This window comes from Sturnira hondurensis, unplaced genomic scaffold, assembly GCF_014824575.4.
Source record: "Sturnira hondurensis isolate 20B ecotype Veracruz unplaced genomic scaffold, ASM1482457v3 Scaffold0004271, whole genome shotgun sequence".
NCBI lineage: Eukaryota > Metazoa > Chordata > Mammalia > Chiroptera > Phyllostomidae > Sturnira > Sturnira hondurensis.
In genome coordinates this window covers 7,528,757-7,551,102 of record NW_028076902.1, presented here as the reverse complement: position 1 = coordinate 7,551,102, position 22,346 = coordinate 7,528,757, and the positions used below count along the sequence as shown (strand labels likewise).

Sequence of the window (22,346 nt, the reverse complement as noted above, 5' to 3'; positions counted from 1 at the left end):
ATTTTTGGAAAATGTGGTCCTAAAATGGATACAGGGTAAATATATTTGGGGAAAACTGTCTACCATCATGGCTTTGTTCAAAAGCATCTCCGAGAAAGAATACCAAATACTGTGTGGGTCAGAAGATGAGAAAAAGATTGGCTTGTAAGTGTCTCTAGCATTGGGAACCCATATTAAGACATGGTTAGTGAGGAGAGTAATTAGTATTAGTTGCTTCTTTAGATTTAGCTTTCTAAGATTGCAAGTGGCCCACTCTGAGACTTAGCAAAAAAATATTACCAAAAATCAGGAAACAGGGTCATTTGCTTCACCAAATGATAAGTTAATTCCTTCAAAGAAGCAGCCTTTAAAAGCCCAGATTGGCCTTTGAAAACAAGGGCCTATGCTGTGGCACTGTTATTTTTAGTCTTTGGTGCAGAGTAAAACACCGATTTGAGAAATGCACAGAGGGTGGGCCTCAAAGTGAAGTGCAGTCCAACTTGAGCCAGTGTTGCCCCCAGAATAAGTGTGGCTTTGAGCAGTATTCCCGAGATGAGCCAGATGCTCTGGAAAAACAGAGGGAGAGAGAACAGAAGCAGAAAGGACTTCAGGAAATGTCCCAGAAAAAATTGGACACGACTAGCAGACACTATCTGATGCTGGCACCTCAGGATTTGACAGGGTGATCTAGTCTCTCTGTCTCTGTCTCTCTCTCTCTCTCTCTCTGGTGATGGGGGTGGTATGGAGTAGATGGTGATTTGCAGCTGACTGGGCAGCAATGCTGAAGGACATATTAAAAATTATTTTCACTTCTGGTCAAGATGGAGGCATAAGTAAACATGGCTCATATCCTCACACAACTACATCAAAAGTACAACTAAATTATAGAATAGCCATCACTCAGAACCATCAGAAATTAAGTTGAATGGAAGTCTGACAACTATGGAATTAAAGAAACCACATCCATCCAGACTGGTAGAAGGGGTGAAAATGTGGAACAGGCTGGTTCTATGTTCATAAGTGGTGGATAAAAATTTGGGAAGGATATCTTGGGAGTGAGGAGTCCCAGCCCCATACCAGGTTCCTCAGCCCAGGGTTCCAGTGCCAGGAAGGTAATTCCTCACAACTTCTGACTGCAGAAACCTGAGGTGATTTAGTGGATGGAAGAAAATTCTAGAGTCCCAAGTGTTTCCTCTTAAAGAACCCCCACACAGACTTAATCAGATCCACTCCCTCTGATCCCCAGTAATGGAGAGCAGCTTGACAGGTACCAGTGGCATACAGGGAGGAACTGAAGTGTCTGGCATCAAGGCAAGAGCCAGAGGACAGCTTTCTCCTAGACAGAAAGGCAGGCAGAGGCCATTGTGTTTTTTTTTCTGACCCATCCCCAAAAAGAGCCATAGAACTAGTCGGTGGATTCCATACCTGAGAATCAATCAACCCGGCTAACACTGTTTACCCTGCCCTGGAGATACCTTGAACTTTGTTCCACCCAGCTTATGGACTCACCCAAACTGTTAATCATGACTTTTCTATGTGAATGGCTTGTCTTGGATCATGCTTTACAACTTCTTAAATCCTATCAAACAAGCAACAGCCAGTCTCAGTGACTCCCCAGACCCTGTTGTCTGTGGCTAAGTGGTCCTAAGCCTGGCACTAGCATCAGCCAGACTAGATCCACAGCTTGGCTTTGCCTAAGAATCTCCAAGCCCAGCACAAGTAGCAGCCATCTCGGACTGCTTTATAGCCCAGGCAGAGTGGCCCCAGGCAAAACACAGACGGGGGCTGACCTTGGTCTGCATCACACAGGAAACCCCTGGGCCTGCATACCCAGTGGACAGCTACAGACCACGCTGGTGCACCACAACCCTGCCCCTGCACAGCTGGTCCTCCATGGAGGGAAGATATTGATCGTCGGTGGTCACAGCAAATACTTGCAGTAGACTGGCCTGGGTAAATCCCTCTCACTGACCTGCCAGCAGCAACCAAGGCTCAACTACAAGAGGAGGGTGTACTCAGCCCACACAAAGGGCATACCTCGAGTACTCCAGCTTGGGTGATAGGGGAGCTTGTGCCACTGGATCCTAGAGGACACCTATTATATTCAGCCATGCTACCAAGAAAGGGAGTCACAGCAGCTCTACCTAAAACATAGAAACAAACACAAGGAGCCTGCCAAAATGAGGAGATAAAGAAACCTGGCCTAAATGAAGGAACACAAACTCCAGAAAAAGAGCTACCCAAAAGGGAGATAAACAATCTATCCGATGTAGAATTCAAAGCACTGTTTATAAGGATGCCCAAGGAACTCAGTGAGGACCTCAACAGCATAAAGAAAGATATAGACAGAAGGATACACTAGCTGAAATAAAGAACAATTTACAGGGAAACAACAGTAGAGTGGATGAAGCTAAGAATCAAATCAATGATATGGTATGTAAGGAAGTAAAAAACAAGCAATCAGAACAACAAGAAGAGAAAAGAATCCAAAAAGATGAGGATAGCATAAGCAGCCTCTGGGACAACTTTGAGCATCTAGGGGTGTCAGACGAAGAGAAAGAGCAAGGAATTGCAAATCTATTTTAAAAAATAATGAAAAAACTTCCTTAATATGTCGAAGGAAACAGACATGCAAGTTCAGGAAGCACAGAGTCCCAAATAAGATGGATGCAAAGAGGTCCACTCTAAGACACATCATAATTAAAAAGTCAAAGGTTAGCCCTGGCTGGTGTGACTTAGTGGATTGAGTGCTAGCCTGCAAACCAAAGGGTCACCAGTTTGATTGCCAGTCAAGGCACATGCCTTGGTTGCAGGTCAGGTCCCCAGTAGGGAGCAGGTGAGAGGCAATCACACATCGATGTTTCTCTCTCTCTCCTTTCCTTTCCCTCTCTCTAAAAACAAATAAATAAAATCATTAAAAAATGCCAAAGGATAAAGGTAAAGAGAGAATCTTAAAAGCATCAAGAGAAAAGTAGATAATTACCTACAAAGGAGTTATTCTAAGACTGTTAACTGACTTCTCAAAAGAAACCTTGCAGGCAAGAAAGGCCTGGAAAGAAGTATTCCAAGTCATGAACGGCAAGAGCCTACACCCAAGATGACTCTATCCAGCAAAGCTTTCGTTTAGAATGGAAGGGCAGATAAAGTGCTTCCCAGACAAGGTAAAACTAAAGGGATTCATCATCAGCAAGCCATTATTATATGAAGTGTTAAAGGGATTTATCTAAGAAAAAAAAGATAAAAACTATGAACATTAAAAGAAAGGACAACAAATGCACAACTATCAACAAGTGAATCTAAAAAACAAACTAAGCAAACAGGCAGAGCAGAAACAGGATCATAGACATGGAGAACATTGGAAGTGTGGCTAGTTGGAAGGGGAGGGGGTCGGGGAGGGGGGAAAAGGTGAAGGGATTAAGAAGTACATATTGGTAGTTACAGAATAGGCAGGTGGATAGGCAGGTTAAGGGTGAGCATAGGAAGTGGAGTAGCCAAAGAATTTATATGCATGACCCACGGGAACGAACTAAGGCGGAGGGGCCGTGGGACAGCCTGAGGGAGTGGGTGGTGTTGCGGAAAGGGAGGCAAAGGGGGACACACTGGGACAGCTGTGATAGCATAATCAATAAAATCTTTTAAAATTATTTCCACGTGACTTAATTCAATTCAGTAAATATTTGTTTCTTATCTCACTGGCGGCTTGCTAGTTGGACTGCTAGCAAGAAAAGACTGCTAAAAATAAAAGACTCCAAAGAGATTATAGCCCAGTCAAGGACATATATTTACATTCATAATTATAATAGCAAGATTATAAAATGACATAAAAGAGTTACTACAAAGGTTTATAAGGGTGTACAACTAAGAATAAAAAATCTGGGAGAGCTTCTGAAATGACAAGCCACTGATGCAGGCCTATTAAGGTCATTATTTAAGTGGGAGGGCAGAGGAGATTGGCCCCAGTAAAAGAATAACATGCAGAAAAGCACCAAGGCATGGTGGTTTTCCTGGAGTGTCCCTGTTGGGGGAAAACAGCAGTAGGAATTGATGGTGGAGTGATATTTGGAATATTGAAGTGAAATTCAATACAGATATACTGATACTCAACATACCATGTTGAGACGTTTATACTGAATAATTCAAGAAGCTGTTGAAACTCACTGAAGCTTTTGGGATTAAGAACTTATTCTTAGAGCTATGCCTTAAGAAGAAAAATATGTCAAGAGTGCTAGAATGGTCTGAAAAGGGAGACCTGGGCCAGAGAGAACACTTGGAGGGACGAACAACCTACTTGAGAAGCCCTATGGGCGGGGTTAGGGTGGTAGTGATGGGAATAGGGAGGGTGATGCTGGACACCTATCACAGACAGAATGTGCAGAATGTGCTGATTAGATATGGGAGCCTGCAAGAGGAGGGCTGCTGACTTGGAGAATGCTGGTGCCAGTCACGGGCATTCAGGAGAAGAGTGTTAGCGGGGAGTCGGGAGGAGGAGCCAAGGACCCATTGGCAGGATCCAAAGGGAGCCGTGGGGGGGAGAGATCCAAATACAGGGAGAAATGGGGGGTGGGCTGGGAGCATACGAACAAAATTATCCACTTAAATACAAGTTTCTCAAAGAGGGATTATAAAAGCTATGCCCTTTAGCACATTTGGCAACATATTAACCTTCTAAAAATGCTCTAAGGCTAGCCAGAAGTTCCATGAGAAAATCAAAATTCTGACAAATTGTTCAAAGGCTTCAGTCTTCTATAATTACCTCTTCAGAGCACTTGGGCCCCATCTGCCTGGCGAGTAAAAATGACTTTTAGAAAACAGCAATTCTATATATCGCCTTGTGGATCGGGGACAGAATACAGGAATGGAAGTAAAACTATCTGAACATGTGCACTGACTTTGCTAATTACTAACTGTTCTAGAAATTCAACACATATTTAGAGATTAGGTTGCAAAGTCAATGTATGAAGGAGAACAACATACAGTCAAAATTCCTCTGGAGGAAACCCTTGGGGATGCGTCACATTAAAATGACACAGAGTCCCCAATTTCTAACACGGCCAGTTTCCTCTTTAATCTTGGTCCAAAGTGGTTTCTTACAATGAGCACCAGATGAAGCAGTTGGCTCAAGCTGAGCAGCTATGGGATGTGTACTGAATCTTCACATTGGTCAGCGTGGGAGCCAAGACTCGGCGTGCAAATGAGCAGAAACTGCTTCACGCTCACTCTGGACCCCAGACTCATTGGATGGAATGGAGGGCAGGGTGAGATGGTTGAAACCATTTAAATTTATATACAGTGTGTGCACATGTGCACACATGCATGTGTGTGTGAGAGAATACAATTGAATTGGTTCAAGGTAAATAAATACAAGCTGAGACTCCATTGGACTGAGCATTGCTCATGTGTCAGGAACTGTGCATGTGCCGCCCTTGAAGTCCAGTCTGGAAGGCCACAGGAATACAAACAGCACTGTGAGACTAAGAATAATATAGTGTGATACAGGAGGAGCAAGTCCACAGAAGCAAGAATCAGGAAAGGCTTTTTAGAGAATGTGAGTCTAAGCTGAACTGCGAAAGAAAAGCACATCAGTCAGATGAGGGAGGAGGGTGGCAGAGCATTCCAGAGCATACTGGCAGAAGGACTAGTATGGGCGAAGGCAGAAGGTAGAGGTGGCACATTTGGGACCCACAAGCCATCTAGCAGAGCTAGAGTGCAGTATGGCGTGGGCACATAGTGAGAGAAGGCACTGGAAGGCCAAGGGCCAGATTGCAGTGAGCACCATGTGCCCAGTGAAGGGGCTACGATGCCACACAGGAGGTGACAAGGATCCACAGAAAGCTGCTAAGAAGGAGAAAGATGTGTTCGTGTGGTCAAAGTGCATTTTTACGAAGGTTGGCAGCACCAAAAACGGAGAGGAGGCCAAGAGCAGATCCAGTTTGTTGACTGTTGACTCTGTGGCAGGCACCACGCCAAGCACTTGCACACATTGTCTGGCTGCTTCTGCCAATAATCCTATGAATGGGGTACTGCCGGGCCATGTCACTTCCGTGGTCTTGCCAACCTCATGCCTGGTGCAGCCCTCACCTTTGCGCACTCAGCCTCAGTCACAGCCACAGGGCTCCTTTTCCACTGCCGAACATGGGGAGCTCTTGCTCCCCTCAGGATCTTTGCAACCCCTCCACCCGCTGCCTGGAGCCTCTTTCCCAAGTGCATGGCTGGCTCATCCTTGTATAGAAGTGCAGTGCATATGCTACTCTCACCAAGAAGCCTTTCCTGACCTGCCCCATTGAAAGTAGGTCCCTTCCTGTGTCAGCCTCCATTTTCTTTACAGTACTTACCATAATTTCTAATTATCTTATCTACTTTTGATTATCCGATTCCCACTTCTAAATATATACTCCATGAGAGTAGGGACCTTATTTGTCTTATTCACGACCATGTCCCAGTACCTAGTGCAGCCTAGTGCGCAATAATAACAACAGCAGTTATAAAAATGAACATTTAAAACACATGCCAGGCACTGGTCCAACTCATTTAAGCCTCACATGTTTGATATAAATATTAATTCTTCTATTTTATAGACAGGAAACTGAGGCCCCCAAATTTAGGTAACTTATCCAAGGTCCACAGCTTGTAAATGGCTAAGCAGGATTCAGATTCAGGCAGACTGGCTCCAGGGTAAGTGCTTCCAACATCTCCGCTACACTGTTACTCCCAGAAAGATTTCCAAATGTCAGGTCACATGGTGGTGACGGAGCTAGGAAATCAACTCAGTTCTCTCTGTCTCTGACACCCAAGCTCCAGGGAAAGGCGAATCAACAGGGATCGAGGTAACGAGAACTAGAGAGATAGAAGCCAGCTAGTAGGTCTGGGCTAACAGATGCTGGTGCTGAATTCAGGGGCACACAAGGGTGAGTGTAAGAGCTGAGGTCTGTGCCTGGTGAATTTGAGGTGTGCTTCCTGTTTTTGCAGCAGGGCACGTACTCAAGCTCCCTGACCCCATCCTCGCATTTGTAAAATACAGCTTTAGTTACTGACCAGACAAAATTCTTAGGAAGATTAAACTGAGGTAATTTGGATCCACAGGCAGATGTTCAGTAAACATTAGTTCCTTCATCTTTCCATACCTTCTGCTCATGAAAAAAGCTGAAGTTCTGGAGAAGTGGGCTAAACATGAAGAAGACATGAGAATAAAGAGGGTATTCTTGGGTGAGTCCAATTATAGTAATCATTCCATGAACTTAATAAGACTTACAATTAGCTAAATTTCATCTTCTGAATGCTTTTACTGAAATAATTAAATGAAGAATTTGTAAAATTAGGTTCAATTTAATGTAAATGTATATCATTAGTGTTACTTCTCCTCCTCCTAGATGTTTCCTTTTGTTCTCATTTCTTGTTAGGTATATGTAATATTTGTCTTTGACCAAGTCACGTATTTTAATCTTAAATTTTTTCATCTGCAAAATGGAAACAGTAGTTCTCTTACAAAGTTCTTATAAGAATTAAAGGAGCTAATGTACAAGAAATACTTTTGCAAACTATTCGAATATAATAAAGGAACATTATTAAAAATGTGTTTATACCCCAGCTGGTGTGTCTCAGTGGATTGAGCACCAGCCCGCAAACCAAAGGGTTGCTGGTTCAATTCCCAGTCTGGGCATATGCCTGGGTTGCCAGCCAGGCCCCCAGTAGAGGGCGTGCAACAAGCAACTGCACATTGATGTTTCTCTCCCTTTCTTTCTCCCTCCTCCTCCCTCTCTCTAAAAATAAATAAATAAATGATTTTTAAAAATGTGTTTATGAGGGGAAAGTAGTATGCTTAATGAGCTCATGGCACTTCCACAGAAGCAATTAAAATTAGTATTCTCCAGGTTAAATAGCTCAACTGCTTACAGCCTTGATTAAATCAGTGATTTTCAACCAATGTACCACAAGAATTCTTAAAACATGCCATATCTGACTATTTAGTCAGAGGCACTGGCCTCTTTTCCCTTAGATTGTCAAATAAAAAAATGACAACAGCCAACACAACAATCACTGCCAGAGTGAATGAATCAAAATTACACCTATTGTTTGTCAGCTCAGCAACAAATATAGTAACAGATTTTGGGTGAGCTGCAGAATGTGAGCGATTACTCTATGTGTGCCACGAGATGAAAAAGGTTGAAAATTGCTGCACTAAATCTTGCCCCTCTGACATGTGCAGATGGTCAAAGCAACAGTGCCTCTAGGACCAGGAACTGTCCTGCAGTGGCCTGTGCTTCCCCTGCCCAGCATCACGCTAAGTAACTGTCCTCCACCAGAGCCTGCCCCTAACCTCCAGGTCTGGTGTGAGAGAACAACCGGAGAAAGGCTGGCCAGCATTCCTCATGCCGCTGATTTATTTAGGAATAGGGATTTGGAACAAACAGAACCAGTCTGTGGACTCCCCTGACTGTTGCTAGTACTATCAGGCAAACACCTTTCTTTTCCCCTAGAAGTGCCAGCTGTCAGAACCAAATACCTGGAGTTATGTCTGGCCATCTGACACCATGGGGGGAGGACCTGCCTCAGTGAGACCTAAAGGGACAGAGGCAGAGAGGTAGGGTGACCAACCCATCCCAGTTTGTCTGGGACGGTCCTGGTTTCAGCACTGAAAGACCCATTCCCAGGACCCTCCCTCAGACCTGGGGAAACAGAGAGGCGACCTGGCAAGCAAGAGTCCTAAATACATTGTTTGAACTTCAGATCCAGTTTTATTTGGAGCCCTTACCCTTGAACATCTTAACTCTGTGACTCAGTAAGTTCTGATGTCTGTTGAAGCAACATTGAGTTGCGTTTCTGTCACTTATAACTCAAAAAGTCATACCACATTCCCAAAGAATGTGCACATATAAACAAAACTCAAAGTTTAAAAAGCAAAGTGAATCAAAGTAGGAAATATACTATTTTTAGAATTGAAAAACGAGGAAACGTGATTCATGTGGCCACTTCTGAGGTTGAGATAATTTATTTGACAATGGAGCTCTGAGAAAAAATATACACAAAGTAGAAAAAGGAAGAGAAGCAAATGAAAACATTCTTATGGAAGAAAAACATCATGGCATGAGAAAGGTCAGAGTAATGCATGAGCAAAAATTCACAAGAACAAACTTTTGCAGTGAGAGTAAAAAGTGGCTGAAGCCAAATCCTCTAGCAGCTTTGCCTTTTCAGTGGAAATGGACCCTCTCTGAAATGGACAGGAGGACAATTTAACCACAGGAATGCAATAAAAACTGGACTACTACAAGCTTCCGCCGATACCGAACAATTTGACTTGAGTCAAAAATCTAGGCAGGAGTGGGTGGTGCAGGGGAGGGGGTGAAAATGGAGACAATTGTACTTGAACAATAATTTTTTTTAAATGACACACACCAAAAATCTAAATGGCTTTGACACTGTGCCCTGGGGCAGGTAGGCAAAAAAACATGTTAGAGCAGAGATGGCAAACACAGGCCCACAGGCCGAATCCGGCCCTCCAGCTTGTTTTATCCAGCCGAGCACCTAGTTTCTACCCGGCGGCAGCTCCGAGCTCCTTGCCCCTCGTTAAGGAGTAGTTACATTTATACAGTCCTAAAATTACATTCGGCCTTTTCAAGGCAACCACAAGGCTGATGTGGCTCCCGGTGAAAATGAATTTAACATCCCTATGTCTAATCTCCGGTTAGAGGAATGACCAGAAAAAGTAGAGAAAAGAGGCTTGTCTTAAGGTGACATAGCAGCAATGATTACAAAGATCTCAGAAGTTAGAAAATATACGTGTGCACCAGAATTGGGGGTTAGGTACTGCTAGCACATCTGGATGTTTCGTAGTGTGAGTCAAAGAAATGTGTGCCCCTGGGAGGTTTCCTACGAGAATATGGCCTGGGGGGGTGGGGGGTGGGGGGGAGCAGGCCACCTGTCTGACCACCTGACCACGAGCCAGAGGATGGCAGGACAGCCATTCTGTCTGGCCTCTCCTGAAAAAGGATGTGAGACTTTGCCTTTCAAGGACTCTCTCTGGCCTCACCATTTCTTTTTCTAATGCACTATAGGAAATGCCTAAAGGGTTAAAAACTAAGAGGTGAGTCATTTTGTCAATAGAGAGGCAACATAAAAAAAGAGCAGTGTGAAGATATGCAATTTAGTGCTACCTCTATAAATCACCTTTTCATTGAGGCCCACCAATTTTAAACTATTTTCACTTTGTTTTCTGATATCTCACTGTGGAGTACTAACCATTTTCTTAAGAATAGTACTCTAGTGGGTGTTTGGGGGAACCTGATGTGCCTGTACTGGGTCTTTCTAACACAAACCCTTGACCTTAGGGTATTTAGGAAAAAGATAAGGAGACGTTGAGGGAGGGAGGAACAGCATCTCTGACTTGCACATTTGCAGGAGGGATGCTTATGCTGTATTTACTGAAGAACTTTCCCTTTAAAACATGACATTGAAAATAGAAAGAAGAGCTGATACGGTTAAAGCTTGTCTGATAATAAGGAAGCAGATTCACACAGGAAATCTTAAATCACAAGGAATGCTCAAGCATGAAAATGGACAGGAATACTGGAGCATGAGACCAAATTGTACGTTGCTTTTGAAGATGAGATAGTAGCACAGGGGCTAGAGTGTCTGAGAATTTTTTTCTTTAATCACTTGTAATTTGTGAAGGCTCCACCTACAAGCAGGACATTCTTTTGCTGTGTCCCCGAACCAGGGTGCCATCCAGACTCTAAGAAAGGAAGGAGGCAATGCCCCAGGAAATGTCACCCTATCCTGAACGCTTGCCTTGCAGGATCAGACCTGGCTGCCACTGACCCGCCTGTGCTCACCTGCCTCCTGGAAGAGATGCTCTCTTGGCAGAGCTCTCACCCCCAATTTCCTGCAAGGGAAATGGAAGGCATTTGCCAGAGCTAATGGGCAATTTGTCCAGACTCCCCAGCATTTTCACTTTCTTAAACATTCCCGATAGTCATATGCTGGGTGTTTAGGTGGTTCTGGACATTGTGTCTTTTGGGGAAAAAAAAAAGGTAGGTGCAGGAACAAAAAAGGGTCTCCCTACCTGTGCCCTAATTTTGTAGTGGGGAGATTTGAAGTTCTAAGATGTTATGTGATTTACACGGACTCATATTGTCACTGTGACAGGCAGAAGCCAGTGTGCCACACCAAAGACCTATAACAAACACGGTTTTCTCTCCTGCATCTTTCTAGGTATCATTCTTGGTTTCCCACCTTGTTTATTTGATTAGGGCTGGGAAAGGAAAAATCTGGGACTAGGAGGGAAGTTTCTTTTTTCCTTGATTTTGGTACACTGATTTGACATTGATAAGACTGACCATCCTTCTGCAAACTAACCGCAGAAAACGCTAATCAAAGCCCATGTTTTTCTTTTCTTAAAAGGCAACAGTTTAGGCTTTTGCTAAGTTACGAAATGCCTTCATCTCAGTGTGATATCTAAGGAACCACGTGGTTAGAACCAAACCGCTGTAACTCTTAATGGGAAAGTGAAAATAGAAAGGGAATAAATATTTAACCATGAAAATCAGCTTCTAAGTACTTAACAGTCTCAAATTATATGTCAGCAAAGGAAATAACAGATAAAAGGTGAAGGGATGGTGGCTACAGGAAGAGAGAGGTCAGGAAAGGGGGAATGCACAGGATAAGAGCCAGCCCTGCTCCCCAGGCCAGTCACCCTGGATTCAGAGCCCAAACACAGTGTTTTCCAGAGAATGCTGGTGTGTTTATCGCCCAGCAGGCCCTGCCCTGCAGCCTGAGAGCACCTACCAGAGTTTCCAACTTGGCAGCCCCCCAAGAACAAGAACAATGATTGCTTTTCTCCTGCTATAATAATGCTGTCGAGTTCATCAGAGATCCATTTTGTATTTTTCATTGAGTCCAAAGCATGCTGTTTCCTTCAGAAGAAATTCTATCATGTTTTCGTATAGTTTTTAAAATAGTTGATCTGCTCCATTAGTAAAGGTAGAAATATTTTGATGAAAAGAGCTTCTCCTAGAATCTCATTATTTATCTCAATAAAAAATTATATACATATATATAATTTCTAAGCCTACACCTATAATATGGTACATGCATGGGTGCATATATTTCACAGTTTACTGAGTCAGGGGGGCAGTTGTGGTGTCAGAGTACAGCCACATACTTTGCAATTCGTTCATTCTCTCATCTAATACACACTTACTGAGCATTTACTACATGTTCTAAGCATTGAGGATACAGCAGTTAACAAGATAGAAAATGGCCCGACTTCAAGGAGTTAATGCAGAAGAGGCCAAGAACAAACTCATGCAAATAAGTTAATGTGGTAATTCCAGATGGTGATAAACTCTTTGAGGAAAACAGGGTGAGGTGATCAGCTCAGATGACATCTGGATGATAAGAAAGAGCCTGTACCACTAGAGGGGTAGGCAGGAGAATGGCCCAGGCAAAGGCCCTGGGTTGAGAACGAGTTTGACAAATTCAAGAGAAAGAACTCCAGGGAGGACTGAGAACAATAATATCTATTGTGGTAAAGATCCAGTAAGATGACAAATGCAAAAAACATAATGAACTGAAAAGTATTATTTGGCCACACTAGAATATTGTGTTATCCCGTTAAAACCATCCTGCCCTGACTGGTGTGGCTCAGTTGAGCATCAACCCGCAAAGCAGAAGGTCACTAGTTCAATTTCAGATCAGGGCACAAGCCTGGGTTGCAGATTTGGTCCCAGGTCAGGACATGCGTACAAGAAGCAACTGATTGATGTTTCTCACACCACTGTTTCTCTCCCTTTCTCTCTCCCCCCCCTTCTCCGTAAAAATAAATAAATATTTTAAAACAAACACACAAAAAATACCACCCTGCCTTTAGAAAGGATTAGGATGAGAACTGCGTGTTTCAGTTTTCATCTTCCACTCAAGTGAAAAGAAGCAGGTCTTTGAAAACCCTTTCAAGTGTGGCACACTGCTGTCATGTGAAATAGGGACTCTCACCTACCTGGGATCCTGTTGAGCGTCACCCAGAAATGTTCATCAGGACTGAAAGTGTCTTTGGACCACTGGAGCAAATCAACAGCCCGTGGGTCATGGAGAACAAAGTTGGAAAAGTCTCTTGATAGAGCAACATAGGCAGAGCCAAAGTAAATGGTGAGATTATGGGGAGGAGGCGGTTTCAGAGCTGTGGTTCTGATCACATAGGACAGCTCTTTGCCCAGGTGCTCTCGGTGGACATATTTAGTCCGGCCAATTGCGTGAGCTGGAGGCAGCACCCCGGGGGTAATGTTTTTCCCTTTAAATCCTTTCAGATACTGAACTATTTCCTTGTTGGTTTTCAGGGGGAAATCTTGCCCACAGGTGTTGATGGCATACTTCCATGGGATCTCTGAGGCCACAAGATCCTTGATGCAGTTCAGGTCAGCCTGGAGCCTGGAAATCCCACCATAGACAACTGGCTCCATCTTGGAAGCCAGAAAAGCATTTGGGAAGCAGCTCAGCAATTGCTCCACTGCATCTTTAAATTCAACTGTCGCCTTTTCATCCACGTGAACGCAGTAGACATTCTGAGGCATGTAAATAGCTCTGAAGAGCCTGGCAAAGGTATTGAAGTTGTGATGGATGACCATGATATATGCCAAAGGAAACTCGGCCTCCTCTTTGGATAAAGGGGCTGTGATATAGTGGCTCTGGGTCAGGTATTCTTTGCAAGAAGACTTCTCATATATCATTAGTTTGTTTCTCCACAGGAAAGGGGTTTTGCCTTTGAAAAAAGATGTGCAAACTTGAGTCAGCAGTAGAGTGTCTGAATTATTCAGCCTCTGGAAGCTCTGCTCTCCCCCAAAACTGAACACATAGAGCACGATAAAGATGATCACACAAGACACAGAGACTATGAAGAGGCAACGCATCGAAGAAGACATGCCTCAGAGATGAGAGAGATTTCAAAGATGGTGAAAATTTGTAAGTCCTTTCCCAAACTTACTTTTTTCTCTGAGTTCTTGTTTTGGTACATACTCCAGCAATTTCTACCCTGAAAGAGACGCTGTGAATTTATTCCACTTCATGCCGGGAGTCCAGCTGCTGGCTCTGTCCCCATGCTGATATTAGCAACTGATCCCTCCTCATTCTCTCTGGCTCTCTCAAACCGCCTTTGTCTAAATCCCAGTAGCAGGTTGTTAAGCCCAGCCTCGTTCCCTCCCTCTGCCTCCCGGCTTGCATCTGCGAGCTGTTTCACAAAACTGTGGTTAGCGACGGCTCTCTCCTGCAGATTCAGTTCCTTAGATCTCTTTTATTTCCCATTCCTCCTGCCCCACCCCCACCCCTTGTTATTGCCATTCAGGGAATTAGCACAGTGAAAGCCAAAATTGAAATGATGTGTTCTGGCAGGCACGCATTTCCTGCCAGTCATCCGACAGGCTGGGGCACTCAACTCCTCTCGCTCAATGGCAATGATCCACACTCCCAGTATGGTCCATGGGATAGAATGTAGTCCCCACTCTTAAAAATGCTGCTTTACTGAAAAAAAAAAAAGTGACTGAGGTGACAAGTTAAATAAACCTCATCTGTCCTGGCTCTTTCACAAAGCTTTCCTGCCCTCCCTACTGTGTTCTAAAACAAGAGACTGCAGGAGGTCCAGTCCTAGGGGGTCTGATGGCAGGGATCCCGGTCCTATGGCTTTGAGATTGGGGGACAGCCCCTCTCCTCCCACTTCCAGCATCCACTGTGGGGCTTGTCATAGAAAGATGGGGTCAGAGGAACCAGTTTCAAGCTACACCCCCTGATTTAGATGAGTCCGTAAAGCTTCACTGCAAAAACTTGAATCTGGCCATAGAGATGTTCAGATTACAGGAACTAGGGAATATGTAGGTTTGAACCACCCAAAGGACATCATGTAATGCTGGGGAAGTGCTTTATACCTGCCCAGTCAAGTTTTTTGCCCACCTTGGAAATGGAGGTTGTTTTCCCTATTTGTAAATGATAGTGTTTGGGTTAAGGAGTATCAAGCTCCTCCACTCAAAGGTTTCTCCAACCTTTCACTGTTCCACCAGTTATTTTTAAATACAGATTAGTCTGTTTTATTTAAAATGACTCTGAAACACCAGTTCAATGGCTGAATGCCTTCCTAATTTCTCCTCACTATTTATCTGAACTTTTATCTGAACTAAAAAAAAGACAACAGCCAACACAACAATCACTGCCAGAGTGAATGAATCAAAATTACACCTATTTTTTGTCAGCTCAGCAACAAATATAGTAACAGATTTTGGGTGAGCTGCAGAATGTTAGTGATTACTCTATGTGTGCCACGAGATGAAAAAGGTTGAAAATTTACCTCCCTCTACCCTACAGTCTCACCGTGGAGACTGAGCCCCACCCCACCCCACGAAGAAATAATGTCCTTTAATGCACTTTCTCTCTTTCCTTTTGAGAAGTCTCTACCCTGCTATTAAAGGAATAGAATGACACAGGTCTGCTGATTCCTTGCTTTCAGTGTGGGCAGGAAGAGCAATGCTGTCCCCCAGGATGCAAGGCACTCCACTCCCCCTGGGTGACACATGACTTCCTGAGCACACTGTAGTTTTTCATTCTTCTCATTTTTGTTGTTCACTTTGCCCATTCTTCCAGCCTAGACATTATTTTCATCTCTGCCTTACTAAATTCTCCTCATGGTTTAAGGCCCATCAGAAATAAACTCGACATAGAATCGCCCTTTGGATCTGTAGGCAAAGTAGAAAAACAAAACGCAGCCATCACGTGAGTGAAGCAGATCCATCGCATTCTCAGTGTTTCTCTGGAGTAAAGCAAATTAGCAAAAGCTTGTGATAATGAAAAATCCGACCCCAAGCTTCTCTGTTTCTAAATAATACCTTTAAATATTAAGTTATTGCATATTCCATTTCAAAACAACAGAGAGTAATTTCAGTATCTAGTTTGGCAAAGCCTGTTGACTTAGAATGGATGTTAAAATATTTGGAGATTGGCCAACTGGTCGGTATACAGATATTATTTACATTATTATTTCCTACTGGCCAATAACACAGGGATTCAACATACAAGGCTTAGGGGACAGGCATTAATAATGTTTCTGTATTAAGAAATATAGACAACTAGCCAAATTAAGAACTTTCATGATACTTCTGTATTCAATCCATTGTTTCAAGTGGCATTGCTTGTATGCTGAAAATATAGCTGTTTCTTCTCTCTCCCCCTCTGGTCATCCTTGGGCAAACTTTCCCACCCTCAGGTTTTGTCTTTAAGAAATCCCTGTGGGAGGACTTACAAAAAAAACAGCCCTCTTATTGTAATAGTGTAAGGCTGTTTACCATTCCATTCTCATAGGCATCTGGCCTGCTTATCCAGAGCAGACACCATGACTTTTTTTTCTTTTTCTTTTTTTTGTTACTGAGACTGAACAGCTCAGCCTTCGCAACCTGCCTTTGACTGCAGGCAAGGACAAGGTTGACTCTTGCAGCCCTAGCAACCGTGCCTGTCTTTCTCTTTGTAAGCAATTATTCCCGAACAAGGCAATTATTCTGGCTAGACATATTTATTCTCCCCTAGGGCCACCTTAAAAGCTTATTCTTCATTTCATTTAGAAGTCTTTACTTTTTCTACATTTTAAGAATTTTTTCCAGTTGTGATACTGCCTAGAACACAGCTCCAAAATGAAGAGGGTATCCTTTCTTTGAAATGAGGGGAGACTCGAAGTTTCAATGAAATAAGGAGATAATCAAAGGGGAGAAAGAATGTCCTCTGAAACCTTTGCACTTCCAGACTTTGCGTGTGAAGGGGTACGGGGAGCACTTGCTGAGGCTGCAAGACCCAGAGAAGGAGGCGCGGAGGGAAGCTGCACCACGAGGGCTGGCTGCTTGCCAGGCTACGTTGGACCTCTGAGGGACATGGCAGGCGGTTGTAAAAGACCTTGCCTGTTGCTCTGGAGAACTAGAACTTCATCCTGCTGCCAGAGGAGCAGCACCAAAGACTTTAGGTGGAGGGGTGCTGCCAGGCAGCCTGTGGAGGAAGAGCAGGAACAAAATAAATCACGGCGCAAAAGTACACGTCAGCCCACATGTGCATACTGCACGCATTAAAGATAGTGAAAATATTAGATGTGAATAAAGCCTCCTAAACTATGAGGTAAAGGTGCGAACTACTACTTAATGAATAATGTGTCCTAGAAACAGTTCCAAGGCTCTAAGGAGGCTTTAAGCTTGTAGATTTCCACAGAACATCAGATCCTACATATTATTTGAGGCTTTTCTTAAATAAAGAAATGAAGATGGGGAAGGATTTAGTGTCCTGGGTCACTAAGGAATTCACATCACAATTGGGAATTAGAGGAAAGTCTTGAGTTATTTTTCCATCCCCTCCATCTTGGAATGTAGAAGTATGTGCGTTACCTTATTTAGACTAATTTTTTTTACTCATATATATGTGTTGAATGAGTAAATGTAGTCCACATCTCCCACGGTTTCAGGTGCCCTTGGGTAAATAAGCTCTTAATTAGAATTGTCAACAGAGCAACTGGTATCTTTTATTTTGACAAACAAAAACTCTGACCAGACTAACCAGATAGATCAAATGATTAAAAAACAACTTCTAATCACATTTCAGGGGGAAACATGTACAATGTGTTTCTTCTCGTGTGTCAAGCAAGGGCTGTCCACTCAGTCCCACAACATCACTCATAGGGCCTAGTGCACATCACTCTCCGACCTTTCACCGAGCACATGATCTTAGATCCCCGCTTGCTTCTTCTTTAAATGGGATGTTCCCTGTGGTCCCTTCCAGCTTAAAGGAGCTATAATACAGTATGTGTGAGGCGAATCTGCCAAGCAGTGACAGAATTCAAGTGTGACCATGACCCCTGTATTGTAGGAGAGTATATCTTCTCACATACAACTGAAAATACAACCAACAAAACAAGAAAGATTACGGTAAAGTTCCATACAAGGTTTTCTGCTAAATGTGATGGAAGTTCAGAAGATGAAAATTCCCTTGGAGCCTGAATGGTTAGAAAGGGCTTCCAGTGGTTAGATTGGACACTCAGAGCGTGGAGGAGGCCCTCTGGTTGGAGAGATCCTAAGAGAGAGCAAGCACACAAAGCCAGGAAAACCAGTGTAGAGGACTTTCCCAGGAAGAATTCTGAATCTAGAGCTTCTCTGGCGTGGCAGCAGAGACTCAACTCAGTAGACCATTATCTCCAAGTACCCATCAGGGACCAGGCAAAGTCCAGGGGTGTCGGGACTTCGGCCCCCTGCTCCTATAATAGCCCAGCAACTGGATGAGGGCCTAACGCACACACTGCGTTCGGTTCTGCTGAATGGGTCCAGAATCATCTGGGCATCTAAAAAGTACAATTTTCAACTATAAGTCAAAGGAGTGTTGAAGTCCATGTTTACACGATGTTTTAATTTGTGTATTAGAATAGCATGGACCAGGACAGCTCTCCATGATATTTTTCTGCAAACTGGTGTCTGGTTACCTGGAGGTGTGGTTTGACTGACAAGTGCTCTTTCCTCTCTTTTTTCAGCCTAGGGCTGCAGAGACCTAACTATAAACACACATCAGCAGTGAACTCTATTCTCAACATCTTATGCATCTTACCTTTGTTTAATTGCATGTACCGATTCAAACTTCATTATACCTTCATAATTGTTCTGGGACTTGTTTTTCCATTCTCAATTAACTACTATTCTTCAGTTGGGAATGAAATTGAGGGGACAGAGGCTTGAGCAGAAACACTGGCTTTATAATGTTAAATAATAGCAAAAAGGGCTCTTAAAGGACTGGCACTGATAAAGTTTGTTGAAGTAGCATTGACAGGGTAGGTTATATTTGCAGAAAGTTAGGTAAATGAGGCAAGATTTTACCATTCCTTGGGCTCACGGATAGCTATTCCTTGAAAGGCCATTTCTGTGTGTTTGCTTTGTTATTATAGCATGTCAAATGACTCAGGGAATCATTCTTAATTGTAAAACATGAAGATTAATTTCTTTTCTCCCTTGAACTAAGAATAATTCAGCAGAAGAAAGAGACAGTTCAATTCACTTTGGATAGCCAAGTGAGTAATTCTGTTCTGGAGGACCAGACAGCTTGTAAATGGAGCCTTTTTTTATGATAATGATAATGATGCTAAAGAGAAGAAGAAAGGAGACACTTTCAAGCACATCTTTAACTAAAACGACAGCTCTCTCATAACTGAGGGCCCTCCAGTGCGGTTCAATCCACCTAGGGAAAATCCACCTTCTCCTGGGATCCAACCATTCTACTTTCTACACCATTCATCCAATTAGCAACTGAAGAAGCTGTTGTCTAAATCATGAGGCCAAAAGCATTATTTCAAACTCCCATCTTGGAAAAGGAGAAGAAATTTAATGTACAGAATTTTAAAGGCTAAGGTGGCAGGACCAGAAGGAGGTCATGCTCCCTCTTATCGTGGTAGTGTAAGTTGAAGCAATCTGCATCCAATTTTGATGCAGCAAAGGTATCATGGAAATGCTTCCTGAAAGCTGAAAGATGCTAAGCAAATACTTGCAAAAGACAATATACACAGATTCAAATAGGCAAATTCAAAGCATGCACTGATAGGCAGCAATTGTCTCATAGCATAAATGTAGCAATTAGAAATATGACAAGTCTGAAATTTAGGGGCTTAGAAAATGAAAAGTAAATTACCCAAAATAAGTCACAGCCAATTAACACTTCAAGATGAAATTTACCACTATATTTACACGGGGAACTTAATTACTTAACCCTAGCAGAATAACTGACTCAATTGTTTTACTGACATATTTGTTTTCAAAAGTATTCAGTCAAACTAGCGGTGTCTATGGCTTGGAGATAAAGATAGTTTAGATCCACAGTTTGCAAACTTTTTTTAAACATCTCATCACCAGAAGGGGTTATTAAAAATACAGGTTACAGGGCCCCGACCCCAAGAGGTCAGTAAGTTTCAGATGGAACTTAATAATTTGCTTTCCTAACAAGATATCAGGGCCAACGATTGAGAACTAATGGATCAGAGACCAAAATTCTTTATTTTTTTTCTCAGTGACCACATCTGATCTGTTTGACAAAGACTAGGCAATTTGCTCTGAAATATAACAAAACACATGGAGGGCTACCAGTGGGGAGGGGGAGGGAGAGAACGTGGGGATAGGTACAGGGAATAAGAAGCATAAATGGTAGGTACAAATAGACAGTGGGAGGTTAAGAATCGTGTAGGAAATGTAGAAGCCAAAGAACTGATATGTATGACCCATGGACATGAACTAAGTGGGGAATGCTAGTGGGGGGCATGCAGGGTGTAGGAGAATAAAGGGGAGAGAAAAATGGGACAACTGTAACAGTGTAATCAATAAAATATACTTAAAAACAAAACAACCTATGTTTAGGATAAACAATACTGTACGATTTGGAAATGCTTAATAAACATGAACTCAGATGGTGGGCAATCTGATCCCTTGTAAAATTTACTATGGAAAGCAATCGGAACTCCTATAAAAAATGAAAGGACAGCAATACACAGAAAGGGGCTAGTGCTTTTATTTAAATGAGAGAAACCCTAGGTGCAAGTGGTCCTGATCCAAATGCAGTCTCTAATTTACTGTACACAGCAAACACACCTGTGCATAATCCCAGTCTTTCACAAAATGTGGATAGGATTATTTACTGACAAACACTGATGTGCTGAATATATAGTGTATCATACGCTAAATGAGGGGTAGATGTGGATGAATAAAAATAAATAAATAAATGAGAAAAAGACAGAAAATACCAAATGTTGGTACAGATGGGGACCGACCTAAATGTTCATGCACTGCTGATGGAAGTGTGAACTGATCCAACTGTAAAAAACTGGCAGTCTCTATGAAGGCTGAGCATAGGCATATCCTGTGACCCAGAAAGTCCATTCCTAGGTGTCTATTCAACAGAAACATGTACGTGTTTATAAAAGGACATATAGCTCAACGTTCACTTCAGCCATACTCACAACAGACCCAAACACTCATAAACAGTTATACCTCAGGGTGTCTCAACCTTGGTACCACTGGCATTTGAGGTGAAGTAAGCTTGTTGTGGGTGCTTTTTTGGTGCATTTTAGGAGGTTTAGTAGAAGCCCTGGCTAAATGCCAGTAGCATCCCTTGCCAGCCTAGCCCAAGTTGTGACAAGCAAAAATGTCTGCAGATATTGCCAATGTTCCCTGGGGGGCAAACTCATCCCTCCCCACCTCAGCCACCTCCTTCTAACTGCAATGATCATGAGTAAATATCAATGCTTACAATAACAACAAAAAGTAACTCTCACAGACATAACACGGAGCAAAAAGTGCCAGACAGAAAAAGAGTACAGGCTGTGTATTTCTATGCATATAAAGGACAATAGCAGGTCAAAGCAACCTAAGCCAGGGGTGTCAAATTCATTTTCACCAGGGGCCACATCAGCCTCGTAGTTGTCTTCAAAGGGCGGAATGTAATTTCAGGACTGTATAAATGTAACTACTCCTTAACAGTTAAGTGAGAGCTCAGCACTGCCACCAGGTAGAAACAAGGTGCGGGGTTGAATAAAACAAGGTGAAAGGCTGGATTCAGCCTGTGGGCCTTGTGTTTGCCACCTGTGACCTATGCTGTTTGACATCAGTGTTGTGCATGGGTTGCTGATTGTGTTCTATGTCTTGATGTGAGTTACATGGGTCTGTTTGTTTATGTCAATGTGTCAAGCTGAATAGTAATGATAGATATTTTCACTTTTCTATGTTATACAGTGTTTCACCAAAAATGAGTGAATGACTGAGTCACGGGCCTCCTAGGGAAACTCTTGCAGGGGTCTCTTCAAGGTGAGTGGGAATCGGGAATCATTCTTAAATAACTGATATTTATGGGTATTACTTATGACCAGATACTCTGCTGTACCATACACTAAAATTCACATCACCTCTTTTTTTAAAAGATTTTATTTATTTATTTTTAGAGAGAGGGGAAGGGTGGCAGAAAGAGAAGAAGAGAAACAGCAATGTTTGAGGGACAAACATCTACCAGTTGTCTCTCATATGCACCCTGATCGGGAACCGAACCGAAACCCAGGCTTGTGCCCTGACTAGGAATTGAACCAGCAACCTTCTGCTTTGCAGGATGATACCCAACCAACTGAGCCACACTGACCTGGACAGCCCACATCATGTCTTCTTTAAGCAGACTGACTGGTAAGGGTGTTTCTACTCTGGTTTCTGACACTTGCCACTCTTAGCCATGACCAAACAATCACTGCTTCCTACCAGTAAGTAATGTTCACAAGAAAAGGAGCCAAAAGAAAGCAGAACAGAGACACTTCTGCCAAGATGGAGCCGTAGGTGGAAACACTGTGCCTCCTCGCACAA

The 22,346-nt window shown here is 43.0% G+C and overlaps 1 protein-coding gene and 1 long non-coding RNA gene across 3 annotated transcripts in view; one reads left to right on the top strand and one right to left on the bottom strand.

Moving 5' to 3' along the window:
* GCNT2 (glucosaminyl (N-acetyl) transferase 2 (I blood group)) overlaps positions 1–22,346 on the bottom strand; it is a 103,720-nt gene that overhangs the window by 60,587 nt on the left and 20,787 nt on the right. Inside the window, exon 1 of one of the 2 annotated variants that reach the window (XM_037045397.1) lies at positions 12,968–14,404. The exons of the other annotated variant lie outside the window; for it this stretch is intronic. Coding sequence (XP_036901292.1) covers positions 12,968–13,886 — 919 coding nt within the window. The 5' untranslated portion in view covers positions 13,887–14,404. Of the gene's footprint in view, positions 1–12,967; positions 14,405–22,346 lie in introns of those variants that run through there. 2 annotated transcript variants of the gene reach the window in all.
* Positions 13,499–21,806, top strand: LOC118986440 (uncharacterized). Its single transcript, XR_005066379.1, has 3 exons — positions 13,499–13,566; positions 13,713–13,926; positions 21,735–21,806. It is a non-coding gene; the product is annotated as an uncharacterized LOC118986440 (long non-coding RNA).